The sequence below is a fragment of the Oncorhynchus mykiss genome, chromosome 27 (genome assembly GCF_013265735.2).
Source record: "Oncorhynchus mykiss isolate Arlee chromosome 27, USDA_OmykA_1.1, whole genome shotgun sequence".
Classification (NCBI taxonomy): Eukaryota; Metazoa; Chordata; class Actinopteri; order Salmoniformes; family Salmonidae; genus Oncorhynchus; species Oncorhynchus mykiss.
Window position 1 is genome coordinate 12,841,481 of NC_048591.1, and position 14,774 is coordinate 12,856,254.

The 14,774-nt window shown below is 48.9% G+C and overlaps 1 protein-coding gene across 1 annotated transcript in view; it reads left to right on the top strand.

Annotated features, from left to right (window-relative positions):
- The window catches only part of LOC110507577 (gap junction delta-2 protein), a 38,116-nt gene extending 24,295 nt beyond the window's left edge, over window positions 1-13,821 (top strand). The window contains exon 2 of the mRNA XM_021587648.2: window positions 8,134-13,821. Within this exon, the coding sequence (XP_021443323.1) occupies window positions 8,134-8,977 (844 nt within the window). The 3' untranslated portion in view covers window positions 8,978-13,821. The remainder of the gene's footprint in view (window positions 1-8,133) is intronic.
- The last annotated feature ends 953 nt before the right edge of the window (window positions 13,822-14,774 follow it).

Below are 14,774 nucleotides of genomic sequence, written 5' to 3' on the forward strand. Positions count from 1 at the left end.
TAAATATGACCTCTGAAACCACAGCTGTGGCATGTGCAGGCCAGTAATGCTGCTCCGATTGGTAGATTACAAATTCACCCACAGCAGCCAAACCGCATCCAACTATTTGGCAACTAAGGTGAAAATCCCACTTTCTTCTATTGTCGTCATCACTTCATAAAAGTTCTCATTATACAGTTAATGAGTTCCAGGACTAATGGGTTGGTATTGTCAGACGCAGGTGGTTAAATCTGCTTGGAGTAATTATGATGATTTATGACCTTAACGGAAGTTTATTCGAAGTGTGGATCTCTTTGAGAGCTGCACACAAAAGGCTCGCCGTCCTCTAGTGTTAAAAGGCCTGCTGAGTTTGTCTGAAAAATGAATGAGACGAATGCTTTGAGTGAGAGTGTGTGAGTTCAACTGACAGTGAAAGAGTACCTCTGAAGCCCACTCACAGAAGGAAACTGTAGCGCTGCACTGTACAAAAACAGCTGCATACACTTGTATACATATGCAGGGCCGGCCCTCCCATTGGGCAAGATTGAATTTTGGGCGACATTTTGGCAATTAGCTGCCGCCCCTGATCGGCTACTACACCACCGGCGCCCCAGACACTAGCTCATAGCCGTTGCTGCAGTTCCCGCCTCCACCCCATTCCCGCTTCTCCCGAAGTTCACTCCCACTATCCTTGATAGCTATAGTGATGTGTGTGTTTATATGGGATTATCCAATTGTGAAACATTAAAAAGGAATCTGCTGGTTTAAATTATTGTATTATTTTTATTTTTTAAGTTTGTGTGTGAGGAAGAATAGTGATTAAGGCAGTAGTCTAACCTGTTAACGTTAGCTAGCTACTAGTGGAAATAATAATAAGCTACAGAGTTAAAAAAAAAAAATAATTGCTACCATGTCTAAGAGACAGAAACAGGAACCAACTATTTTTTTAAAAATGAATGAGAAAAGTGGCACAATCTCTAAACCAAAGAAATTCCCTGCGGAATTTTTGCAGGCGAGGAGTTTGAACCTTTCACAAGCAGAGGCTCAATTGAACTCAATCAGGGTATTCCTCCAAGACCACCGCTCTGATGCAGCTTTCGCTGGCGCATTAGCAAGTGCAAAAGAGTTGGCAGAGGAGATGGGTAATCGAGCCCTGTTTCCCAGTGAAGCCCATGACTGTTATCCCAGTCATGGGCTTCACTGTTTCCCAGATGAGCCTGTGACTGTACCTCAGCAGAAATTCAAAGTATATTTCTTTAATCAGATACTTTATTCTGCTATCCAGTCTGTCAACGAGCGTGTTACGCAGCTCGAAGAGCACAGCAGTGTTTTCAGCATCCTGTACAACATCCCCACCATCAAGGACATGGACACTGCAGCACTTATCACTGACTGCGCAACACTGGAGAGGGCCCTTACGTACAGGGATTCCAGGGACATCGGCGCAAAAGAGCTGTGTAATGAGCTCAAAGTCTTGAGCAGGAGACTGGACAGTGAGGCAAAACCACTTGACGCACTGGAGTACATATCCAGATATCAAATGGCCTACTGGTATCCCAATGCATTTGTTGCCTCCCCGTGACAGTGGCAAGTGGAGAGCGCACATTCTCCAAGCTCAAACTCATCAAAAACTACCTGCGCTCTGCTATGTATCAAGAGAGACTCAATGGACTCTCCACCATATCAATTGAGCACAAGCAGTGCAAGCTTTTGCTGCCAGGAAGGCCAGGCGAGTCAGCTTGTCTTGGAATGAGAGGTAAGTGTTGATCATACACTCACAATAATTCTATCACAGAGTAATTTGTAAGATTACTCAATTATCTATCTCCTGTTTACTTTGTTTTTTAAAAATGATTTAAATAGACTACGTCTCTCTCTCTTTCTCTGTCTCTCTCAGAGAATTTGATTTCAGGACCATGGACAGCTACCGAGAGAAAACATTGCTGATTGCAAGGAAGCGCCACAGCAGAGGAAAGAGGCCACTCTAGGCAGGGCACGGAAAAAAATAGATGCTGAAACTGATGCTGGACAATCAATTTCGATATGTAAATAAACAAAATTTGTTAAGGCTGGGTCATTGACATTAGGCCAGCCATGCATTTCTAAAAGAACTTGTTTCCAAAGCTCAAATGGTGTATCATTCTTTTTACAGTTCTACAGGAACATTAAAATATGTTAAATATGTTGAATAAAAGTGTTATTTTTATTCTAATTGTAACAATTGTGGTGTCTGCCATGTGTGATAACAGGTGTCATATTATTAGTAAGAAACTGTTACCTACTATAAGCAGCTGATGCTTACGGGGATATATTGATTCCTCTCTATGACATTCTGAAGCTGAGCTGCGGCCTATAATATTCGAGGAGATTTTTAAAAATTTGAAGCTATTAATTTAGCTTTCCACTTTCTGAAGATACAGTTGAAGTCGGAAGTTTACATACACCTTAGCCAAATACATTAAACTCAGTTTTTCACAATTTCTGACATTTAATCCTAGTAAAAATTCCCTGTCGTAGGTCAGGTAGGATCACCACTTTATTTTAAGAATATGAAATGGCAGTAGAGAGAATAATAGTAGAGAGAATGATTTATTTCAGCTTTAATTTCTTTCATCACATTCCCAGTGGGTCAGAAGTTTACATACACTCAATTAGTATTTGGTAGCATTGCCTTTAAATTGCTTGGGTCTGTCTCGCCCTGACCATAGAGAGCCTTTGTATTTTCTATTTTGGTTAGGTCGGGGTGTGACTAGGGTGGGTAATCTAGGTTGTTTTATTTCTTTGTTGGCCTGGTATGGTTCCCAATCAGAGGCAGCTGTTTATCGTTGTCTATGATTGGGGATCATATTTAGGCAGCCATTTCCCCACTGTGTTTTGTGGGATCTTGTTTATGTGTAGTTGCCTGTGAGCACTCTGTAGCTTCACGTATCGTTTATTCTTCATTGTTTTTTGTGCGGTTCACTTATAATAAAAAATGTTGAACCGATTTCACACTGCGCTTTGGTCCAGATGTTCTCACGACGATTATGACAGGGTCAAACGTTTCGGGTAGCCATCCACAAGCTTCCCACAATAAGTTGGGTGAATTTTGGTCCATTCCTCCTGACAGAGCTGGTGTAACTGAGTCAGGTTTGTAGGCCTCCTTGTTCGCACACGCTTTTTACGTTCTGCCCACACATTTTCTACAGGAATGAGGTCAGGGCTTTGTGATGACCACTCCAATACCTTGACTTTGTTGTCCTTAAGCCATTTTGCCACAACTTTGGAAGTATGCTTGGGGTCAATGTCCATTTGGAAGACCCATTTGCGACCAAGCTTTAACTTCCTGACTGATGTCTTCAGATGTTGCTTCAATATATCCACATACATTTCTGTCCTCATGCCATCTATTTTATGAAGTGCACCAGTCCCTCCTGAGGCAACCCACCCCCACAACATGATGCTGCCACCACTGTGCTTCACGGTTGGGATGGTGTTCTTCGGCTTGCAAGCCTCCCTGTAAGGGCGTTCGTCTGTAGGAGGAAGAGAAGCGGACCAAAGCGCAGCGTGGTGGTTATTCATGTTTTAATAAATCACTACACATGAACAAACTAACAAAAACAAGAAATGTGAAAACGCAAAACAGTCCTATCCTGTGACAACAAACACAGTGACAGGAACAATCACCCACAAACACACAGTGAAACCCAGGCTACCTAAGTATGATTCTCAATCAGAGACAACTAATGACACCTGCCTCTGATTGAGAACCATACTAGGCCGAAAACATAGAAATGCCCCAAAACATAGAAAAACAAACAGACTGCCCACCCAACTCACGCCCTGACCATACTAAATAAATACAAAACAACAGAAATAGAGGTCAGAACGTGACAGTACCCCCCCCCAAAGGTGCGGACTCCGGCCGCAAAACCTTGACCTATAGGGGAGGGTCTGGGTGGGCGTCTGTCCGCGGTGGCGGCTCTGGCGCGGGACGCGGACCCCACTTCACCATTGTCTTAGTCCGCCTTATTGTCCGCCTCCCTGGCTTACTCACCATGGCCACCCCTCTCAATGACCCCACTGGACAGAGGGGCTGCTCGGGACAGAGGGACAGCTCGGGACAGAGGTGAAGCAGCTGCTCGGGACAGAGGGACAACTGCTCGGGACAGAGGGACAACTGCTCGGGACAGAGGGGCGATAGCAGCTCGGGCCAGAGGGGCGATAGCTGCTCGGGACAGAGGGACAGCTGCTCGGGACAGAGGGACAGCTGCTCGGGACAGAGGGGCGGCAGCAGCTCTGGACAGAGGGGCGGCAGCAGCTCTGGACAGAGGGGCGACAGCTGCTCTGGACAGAGGGGCAGCTGCTCGGGCGGCCCCTGGCTGACTGACGGCACTGGCGGCCCCTGGCTTACTGGCGGCCCCTGGCTGACTGGCGGCACTGGCGGCCCCTGGCTTACTGGCGGCCCCTGGCTTACTGGCGGCACTGGCGGCCCCTGGCTGACTGGCGGCACTGGCGGCCCCTGGCTGACTGGCGGCACTGGCGGCCCCTGGCTGACTGGCGGCACTGGCGGCCCCTGGCTGACTGGCGGCACTGGCGGCCACTGGCTGACTGGCGGCACTGGCGGCCCCTGGCTGACTGGCGGCACTGGCGGCCCCTGGCTGACGGGCGGCACTGGCGGCTCCTGGCTGACTGGCGGCACTGGCGGCCCCTGGCTGACGGGCGGCACTGGCGGCCCCTGGCTGACTGGCGGCACTGGCGGCCCCTGGCTGACGGGCGGCACTGGCGGCTCCTGGCAGACGGGCGGCGCTGGCGGCTCCTGGCAGACGGACGGCGCTGGCGGCTCCTGGCAGACGGGCGGCGCAGGCGGCGCTGGGCAGACGGGCGGCGCTGGCGGCGCTGGGCAGACGGGCGGCGCTGGCGGCGCTGGGCAGACGGACGGCGCTGGCGCCGCTGGGCAGACGGGCGGCGTTGGCGGCGCTGGGCAGACGGGAGGCTCAGCTGGCGCTGGGCAGACGGGAGGCTCAGCTGGCGCTGGGCAGACGGGAGGCTCAGCTGGCGCTGGGCAGACGGGAGGCTCAGCTGGCGCTGGGCAGACGGGAAGCTCAGCTGGCGCTGGGCAGACGGGAAGCTCCGACAACGCTGGAGAAGAGGAAGGCCCTGGTAGCGCCGGAGAGGCGGGAGACTCCGGCAGAGGCGCCGGACAGGCGGGAGGCTCCGGCAGAGGCGCCGGACAGGCGGGAGGCTCCGGCAGAGGCGCCGGACAGGCGGGAGGCTCCGGCAGAGGCGCCGGACAGGCGGGAGGCTCCGGCAGAGGCGCCGGACAGGCGGGAGGCTCCGGCAGAGGCGCCGGACAGGCGGGAGGCTCCGGCAGCGGCGCCGGACAGGCGGGAGGCTCCGGCAGAGGCGCCGGACAGGCGGGAGGCTCCGGCAGAGGCGCCGGACAGGCGGGAGGCTCCGGCAGAGGCGCCGGACAGGCGAGAGGCCCTGGCAGAGGCGCCGGACAGGCGAGAGGCTCCGGCAGAGGCGCCGGACAGGTGTGAGGCTCCGGCAGCGCTGGAGAGGAGGAAGCCCCTGTAAGGATGGGCCGGAGAGACAGCCTGGTACGGGGGGCTGCCACCGGAGGGCTGGTGCGTGGAGGTGGTGACGGATAGACCGGGCCGTGAAGGCATACTGGAGATCTTGAGAGCAGGGCTGGCACCAACCGCCCTGGCTGGATCTTCACCCTAGCCCGGCAGATGTGGGGAGCTGGGATGTAGCGCACCGGGCTAAGCACGCGTACTGGGGACACCGTGCGCACAACTGCATAACACGGTGCCTGACCAGCACCACGCCCGCCACAGTTAGCACTGCTAGGAGCACTGTAGTGCTGAGATGGCACAGGACGTGCAAGGCTAGGGAGATGCACAGGAGGCCTGGTGCGTGAGGCTGGCACAGTCTTCACCAGACCCCTCGCACGCACCTCAGGATGAGTATGGAGAGCTGACCCCGGTGCCATTAAATCCCTGACACGTTCCGTCGGGCGAATGTCGTGCCTCATGCACCAAACCAGCAAGTCCCTCATATCACTCTCCTCCAATTTCCCCATTAACTCCTTCACAGTCTCTGCTTCGCTCACCTCCAACACCAGCTCTGGTTCTGAGCTCCTCCTTGGCTCCTCACGATAAACGGGGGGAGTTGGCTCAGGTCTGACTCCTGACTCTGCCACACTCCCCCTGTGCCCCCCCCCAAGAAATTTTTGGGGGTGACTCTCGGGCTTCCGTCCGCGCCGCCCTGCTTGCTTCTCAGAATGCCGCCTCTCTGCTTTTGCTGCCTCCAGCTCGGCCTTGGGGCGGCAATATTCTCCTGGCTTAGCCCAGGGTCCTCTCCCGTCGAGGATTTCCTCCCATGTCCAGAATTCCTTACTACGTATCTCCTGCAGCCGCTGTTGCTTCTCCTGCTGCTCCTGCCTGTTGACACGCTGCTTGGTCCTGTTGTGGTGGGTGATTCTGTAAGGGCGTTCGTCTGTAGGAGGAAGAGAAGCGGACCAAAGCGCAGCGTGGTGGTTATTCATGTTTTAATAAATCACTACACATGAACAAACTAACAAAAACAAGAAATGTGAAAACGCAAAACAGTCCTATCCTGTGACAACAAACACAGTGACAGGAACAATCACCCACAAACACACAGTGAAACCCAGGCTACCTAAGTATGATTCTCAATCAGAGACAACTAATGACACCTGCCTCTGATTGAGAACCATACTAGGCCGAAAACATAGAAATGCCCCAAAACATAGAAAAAACAAACAGACTGCCCACCCAACTCACGCCCTGACCATACTAAATAAATACAAAACAACAGAAATAGAGGTCAGAACGTGACACTCCCCCTTTTTCCTCCAAACATAACAATGGTCATTATGGCCAAACTATTTTTGTTTCATCAGACCAGAGGACATTTCTCCAAAAATTACGATCTTTGTCCCCATGTGCAGTTGCAAACTGTAGTCTGGCTTTTTTATGGCGGTTTTGGAGCAGTGGCTTTTTCCTTGCTGAGCAGAGTTTCAGGTTATGTCAATATAGGACTCGTTTTGCTGTGGATATAGATACTTTTGTACCTGTTTCCTGCAGCATCTTCACAAGGTCCTTTGCTGTTGTTCTGGGATTGATTTACACTTTTTGCACCAAAGTACGTTAGTCTATATGAGACAGAAGGCATCAGCAGTTGAAGCTTACATATTTCTGCCTCGGTAGAGCATCTGTCTGGGTGGGAATGTCACTTTTGAAAATGCCATGTTTAGATTCATAAGGATGGCTAAGATTACATTTTTTGCAAGCAAGACGCTCTGGTTTGACGTTGGAGAAATATGACCTATGACTTGGGCTGCTGTTATGTTCTGTTCCTCCGACTTTTAGCTGAGATAAAAATGTGATTACTTTTATTTTTGTCTTGCCTAGGGCGACAGAACGTCCAGGGCCGGCCCTGTACATATGTATGCCCCCTCACAGGCTATAATAGTTATTCTCAGAATGAATATTCTCAACATGTCACATTAAGCACACCACTGAAAAAACACAGTGAATTGCTTCACACCTAGTAATCCCCCCTCTCTCTCTGTCACATGCACAGAAATAGCACGCAAGCCGCAAACAAGGTGCACAGTGTCACCGGTTGCTAAGGAGATGAAAAATGGGAAGACAGAGACTGTGTGTTACAAAATTAATTAGAGCAAGATCCATTTTAGCAGGGACTGAGATGAGGGTTATCATGTTAAATGAGCCTGATGCTAAACTTAGGCCATGAAGCAGAGAGATGTGTCATGTCGCTGTTTTAAATGGCTGTTGCGCTGGAGATGAAATGACTGGAAGAAGTATGGGAAAAAATAATTGTTCTTTCTCTAATATAGATATTGTGCTCAGCAGATGAATGTGCTCTAGATTAATCCCTTTTTTTCTACCTTATCTAAAGGAACAGTGACATCATGTCCAGTCACTGCTCATTGTTCCCAGAACTCCACATCTCTTATCCAAGTTATATCTCTCTCTCTCTTGATCCTGCCCCGTCCGAATCTTCTTCAATCTCTTTAATCCAAAATGGTTTATTGGTCTTCCACCATCCTTTCTCTCTTCACAACACCCTCCAGTTGATAATTGTATCTAATATTTATTTTGTCTTCTCTCTCTCTGACAGGATTCTTCTGACCGTGGTGGTGATCTTTCGGATCCTGATCGTGGCCATCGTTGGCGAGACGGTGTACGAGGACGAGCAGACCATGTTCATCTGCAACACCCTGCAGCCGGGCTGCAACCAGGCCTGCTACGACAAGGCCTTCCCCATCTCCCACATCCGCTACTGGGTCTTCCAGATCATTCTGGTGTGTACCCCCAGCCTGTGCTTCATCACCTACTCTGTGCACCAGTCGGCCAAGCAGCGTGACAGACGCTACTCCTTCCTCTACCCGCTGCTGGAACGTTCGGATTACGGGCAAAGCGGCACCAGGAAGCTTCGTAACATCAACGGCATCCTGGTGCACCACGGCGACGGTGGCGGGAAGGATGAGCATGACTGCATGGAGGTGAAGGAGATCCCCAATGTGCCGCGGGGGCTCACACATGGCAAGAAGTCCAAGCAGCGCCAGCAGGAGGGCATCTCACGCTTCTACATTATCCAGGTGGTGTTCCGTAATGCACTGGAGATCGGCTTTCTGGTGGGACAGTACTTCCTATACGGCTTCAGCGTGCCGGGCATCTTCGAGTGCGACCGTTACCCCTGCTTGAAGGAGGTGGAGTGCTACGTGTCACGGCCCACCGAGAAAACGGTCTTCCTGGTCTTCATGTTCGCTGTGAGTGGCATCTGCGTGCTGCTCAACCTGGCAGAGCTCAACCACCTGGGCTGGAAGAAAATCAAGGCAGCCATCCGGGGCGTGCAGGCCCGCCGCAAGTCCATCTGCGAGATCCGCAAGAAGGACATGTCTCACTTGTCACAGCCCCCCAACATGGGCAGGACCCAGTCCAGCGAGTCTGCCTACGTCTGATGGAGACAGGGCTAAATGCTGGGTAAGTGAGGGGGCAGGGTAGGGAACGAGTGGGACGACCACTCCATTCCGCTCTCTCTTTTTAGTTTTAATGGAAAGAGGAGGAGGAGGAGGAGGGGAAGCTGCCACGGAATATTTGGTGCATTTTTTTATTACTTTATTATCAGCTGCACCTGTTCTTGTCATACCTTGTCATGTGAATGATGTTTTGATTGGGACGTTCCCAATGGGAACGGGAGCCTTTAAGGAGAGGCTTCTGGCTGTTGTAGGGTTTTCGGGCCAGGGATGGTGAAGGGGACCGAGGGGTTGGCTATGTCATGGTGCTGTTCTGGCTTATTTCATCCATGATGAAGAGAGCAGGAGGGGTCGTTAACAGAGAAAGAGAGGAAGAGCTGTCGCAACGATGATTGACTCTCCACAAGCAGCGTACAGGGAGTCAACTTTCTAGCCTCTCTTTCCTGCTGTGGAGAGAGAATGATGTTCCTCTCAAGCTAGTTCCCAGAGATTACGATGACAGAGAGAGACAGTGTTCGGGAGTCCTGGAGCTGGTGCCAGAAGAAGCTGCTGTTTACGTTTTGTCTCCTGGCAAACAATTATTAACACAAACACAAAAAATGTCTCTACTTCTCCGCTGCTGGCACCTGCACCGTTGAGACGGAGGGTGGATGACAGTAATGTCTTCTTGTCCTCTTCTCCTGCGTGTAAACTTTAGAGAGGAACCCAAGGAGGCCACGCATAAACGACACTTCCACAGTCACAAACCGTTCCCCTCCACACAAAAACACCCCTGCGCCGAGCTTCTCTCTCCAGCATTCCAATGTATTGCGTGTGTTTGTGACTGACTGAAAGAAAGAGAAAAATGAAGTGAAAGAGAGAAATAGGAGAGTAGAAGAGGAACCTTCTCCTTGCACTCTCGACAGAGAGGAACCAGATCATTTGATTACTAATTTAAATGTTTACGATATCATTATTATGAGTTGATTTATTCCTTTCGTGACGAAGTTGGTACCAGCCTTTGGATTTACTTCTTGTTTGAAAGTTCCTGCATATTATTTCATCTTTTAGTTGAGAGAGTATATCAAAATAGATGTATTTATCTTTATGGAGGGAAGGGAGGGAGGGGAGGGAGGGGGAGGGCGAGGGGAGGCAAAAAAACATGGTTGGGATCATGGGGGTACTTAAAATGTATAAATAGCCTTGTTTTTTTTGTTTCTGATCGATGGAACTGTATTTGTGTCTGAGAGGAGGATTGCAAGAGGTATTTGAAGAAGGCAGGTTTACAAAGCAGTGTTTCTAGAATGAACCAAGTGTTATCATGGATTGTACTCTTGACAGAGAACATGCTAATCTACTGGTTTGTGCTGCATCTCTCTCATCTGTGGTGATCAGCAGGCATGCCTTTAAGAGAAGAGAAAAGATTGAGGAAAATACAAAAGGAAAATAAGTATTGCAGCATGATCCCTGAAGACAGGCGGGAGAACGGCAGACAGAAAGGAACTCTCGTTGGGAAAAGCTCTGTAGCACCAGCAATAAAAACCCAACACACTCGCTCAACACCACTGAAGACAGGGTTCAGCTTTTCTGCAACAGTGGTACACTATAAAAGGGATCCCACATTTACAGCACAATGCCTTTTGACCCTGCAGTGAGGCTAGACACGGGAGGTGGAGGGGGGGGGGGGGGGGGGTGTCCTTGTTGTGGATGTATTGAGGGAGGGGTGTGCACACTGAGCAGTAGTAGTGTCCATGGCGATGACATTATAAGAAGGCCAAACATGACCAGCGAGGTGCATCACCGTATTGTACAATGTGCCTCGTGTGTGTGTGTGTGTGTGTGTGTGTGTATGTGTGTGTGTGTGTGTGTGTGTGTGTGTGTGTGTGTGTGTGTGTGTGTGTGTGTGTGTGTGTGTGTGTGTGTGCGCGCGCATACGTACGTGTGTGTTCCTTGGTTTATGTCCTGTCCAGAGAGAAAGTCCCCATCAGCATGATTCTGCTTGAGTGAAAATGTTTGGGCCGGAACATTCTCCTGGTGTTCCACCCCAGGATCATATAGGAACCCTGTAATGGTGGTCACCCCAAGCACTGCCCAGGGACACACAGCCTGGAGTGTGTAATGTACAGGCTCTACTAAACACTCTGTAAGGAGCAGGAGAGAGAAGAGGGAGAGGGGGGTTGCTGGAGACATTGACATCAACAGCATGTGTTCTTTTGGCATGTGCGTCTGGTACACTGTAAAACAGAGTAGGCAGCTCAGGTTGGAGATGTTTGGGTTTACAGTGACACCGGCTGGGCCCGGGCCAAAACAACTTCGCAAGCCAAGCCGAGAAAACAGACATGGGAGAGGAAATATGGCTGGAACCTGGAAAGCCACCAAGCTTCTAGTTGCACATTTGTTTGAAAAGAACAGGAAATGTCCTAAACAGAACGACAGAAAGCCATGACAAAGTCCTCGCTAGTCATTCAATGACAGAGGATTACAACCGCAGAGAGACACGTTTATGGAGATAGAAACCGTTCAGAACTGTCCCCATGTAAGATGGCCGACAAAATGCGGCTCTACGAAGTCAGCCTCTCTAGAGTTGTATCTCTATGTATGAGTCCAGCTATCCTCTCTATCCTCACTGAGCACACTGCTGATGTGGTTGTATAGTCTTACTGAGGTGTGACTGGTGAAGTAGCCAGAGAAAGCTCTTTATTCGTCCAGTCTTGTCTGTGATTAACCCACTGATACTAGTAGATCATCTCTAGTATAGAATTAGTCCGCTTCTTCAGAGTTCGTTGAATGGCCATGGGATTGGATGAGGAGGAGCCTTGTTCTTAGAAGACTGCTGAGAGGGCGTAATAATAGAGGTTACGGCCGGGCTTTCTCTAAATGATCCTGGGCGCTTCTCTTTAAGATAACGGTTTGGGAAGGTTGGTCTGAAGTGTAGTATAGTAGTGTACATGTACAGTCCCCATGTGTCTCTCTCCTGCTCTCCTGTCTGGTCTCATTGAGGGTTATATAACAGGGTTGGGATGAGGACACTTCCCAAAGTGAACACACAGGGTTCTAGTGGTCTAATGGTCTCTCCAGTCTATATGTGAAAATTATGCAATTTTCTTTTCTTAATTTGTTTCCCTTTTTTCTGGCTTGTGGATTCATTTTGTTGTCTTTTGCTCTTTTTTTGTACAGTGATGTAATTGAAAGACCTATCGAAAAAGTTGTTTTTTTTCCTATGTAAAGAACAAAACATTTTAAATGTACAACCTGGGGGGGGGTATTGAAATGTGATCACATGTATTGTATCCCTTGCCAAAGTGATATACAAATTACATGGGGTTTAAAATGTATTATTTTTTAAGGCATGCACAATGGCTAGAATAAGCATGTTTCTACCTGTTTTTAAAAACTCCAAGAAGAGTTTTTTTTAGTTGTCGTCCAAGCTTTGGAGATAAAACGTGTAATTAAGTCTTGATGTCAAGAATCTCTAATTCTAACTCTTTTACAAGTCAGTACCAAGCCAAGCAGTCATTTCTAAACGGAATAGGGTAGGATTCAGCACTGCTGTTTTTTTACCACCATTTTGAGCTACTTTACCTGCTATAAAAAGATTCCGATTTTTTAAACAACAACACTTAAGATGTGGATACTCTGAATTATACTTGTGTGTACTGTAAGCCACACTTTTCAGGGTAAATAAACACTACATTGACAAAACAGAGGAAACAACATTCCACAGTAATGCAAATGAATTACGACTGAATTAATTAAGTCTGATGAAAGAAAGAGTGAAGCCCTAAGACACAGTAACATTATGGGGACTGTGTAGCCCTCTGCTTCAGGTCAACACATTGAGGGCTACTGCACATCATACAAACAGTCTCAGGAATTATGCACTTCTAAATGATTAACAATCTTTTAAAACTAGGTTTTTATTCATATTTCTACAATTAATACAACTAAACTTTTCTAAACGCTATCAAACAACATCTGCATCCTTTCTTACACAGGAAACCCATCAGGAAACACCATATAGATAAGGCACATCAAGTATTGTCAATCAGTACACACATGAGAAAGCTAATGTATTACTACATACACATTCTCAAGACTAGTTTGATGGCAAGAAAATCCCTTTAATCTGCAGAGTTACGGCAAAACAGACCCATAACCCTACTTCTGTGGCCACTTCCTTGTATCCAAGCCTAAACCAGCCCCCTTGCCGGAAACGTTGGTGCTATCAACCCTCATCTTGGGTTGCATTGAATCAGTGACAAGGAAGGTCATTTACCAGGCAAGTTCAGATAAATATTTCCGAGGAGATGGAAGCAAGGACCTACAGACAGCTCAAACACTCTTCCAATTGGCAGGAACGGACACCATCTGTGGTGGCAGAGAGCAAGCCCTGGAGGTTGTGACACTATTAAATACCTGCTGTACCATCACTCTAGCGCACATCTACCACCAGCGCCACTTGTCCTAACCTCACATGTAGGGCTGCATTCAAACCAGTGGCATGGGGGGTGTGGAGAGGTAACAGACCCAGGTTTACGTCATCAGGTCTGGCACCGCCCACTCTTGAGACAAAGGGACCCGTCCAAACATTTTAACGAGACCGGCTGTGTTGAAAGTTTTTATAAACAAGGGCTTTATAGTTTCAGCACAGTCTCCTTCATCCCCCCTTCACCATAGAAACAAAAACACAACATATCGCTATCCCAATATTTATCTCCCTAACAGAACGTGGTGACCATGTTTGTTGCTCAAGGACCTAATCAAACCTTTAGCCTTGTTGTGCCAATGGGTGATACGCAGTGCTGTCAACTTCACTAGCCTGAAAATGATGCAGCACCCCCCCCCCCCCCCCCCCCCTCCCACCTTGGGCCAGTTGGGCCAATTAGTAATAACAATTCAAACTAGACTATACTGATAGTAACAAAAGCTATAGCGCCACCATGTGGTGTCGATATGAATGTTCTTGGTTGCAGTGCATTTGGAAAGTGTTCAGACCTCTTGACTTTTTCCACATGTAGCCTTATACTAAAATGGATTGATTGGACATGATTTGGAAAGGCACACAACTGTCTATATAAGGTCCCACAGTTGACAGTGTATGTCAGAGCAAAAACCAAGCCATGAGGTCGAAGGAATTGTCCGTAGAACTCTGAGACAGGATTGTGTCGAGGCACAGATCTGGGGAAGGGTACCAAAAACTGGTAACAAAAAATGTCTGCAGCATTGAAGGTCTCCAAGAACACAGTGGCCTCCATTATTCTTAAATGGAAGAAGTTTGGAACCACCAAGACTCTTCCTAGAGCTGGCCGCCCCAGCCAAACTGAGCAATTGGGGGAGAAGGGCATTCGTCAGGGAGATAACCAAGAACCCAATGGTCACTCTGACAGATCTCTAGAGTTCCTCTGTGGAGATTGGGAGAACCTTCGAGAAGGACAACTATCTCTGCAGCACTCCACCAATAAGGCCTTTATGGTAGAGTGGCCAGACGGAAGCCACTCCTCAGTAAAAGGCACATCACAGCCCGCTTGGAGCCAAAAAGCACCTAAAGACTCTCAGACCCTGAGAAACAAGATTCTCTGGTCTGATGAAACCAAGATTGTACTCTTTGGCCAGAATACCAAGTGTAACATCTGGAGAAAACCTGGCACAATCCCTATAGTGAAGCATGGTGGTGGCAGCATCATGCCATGGGAATGTTTTTCAGCGGCAGGGACTGGGAGACTAGTCAGCATCGAGGGAAATATGAACGGAGCATGAAAACCTGCTCCAGAGTGCTCAGGACCTCAGACTGGGGCGAAGGTTA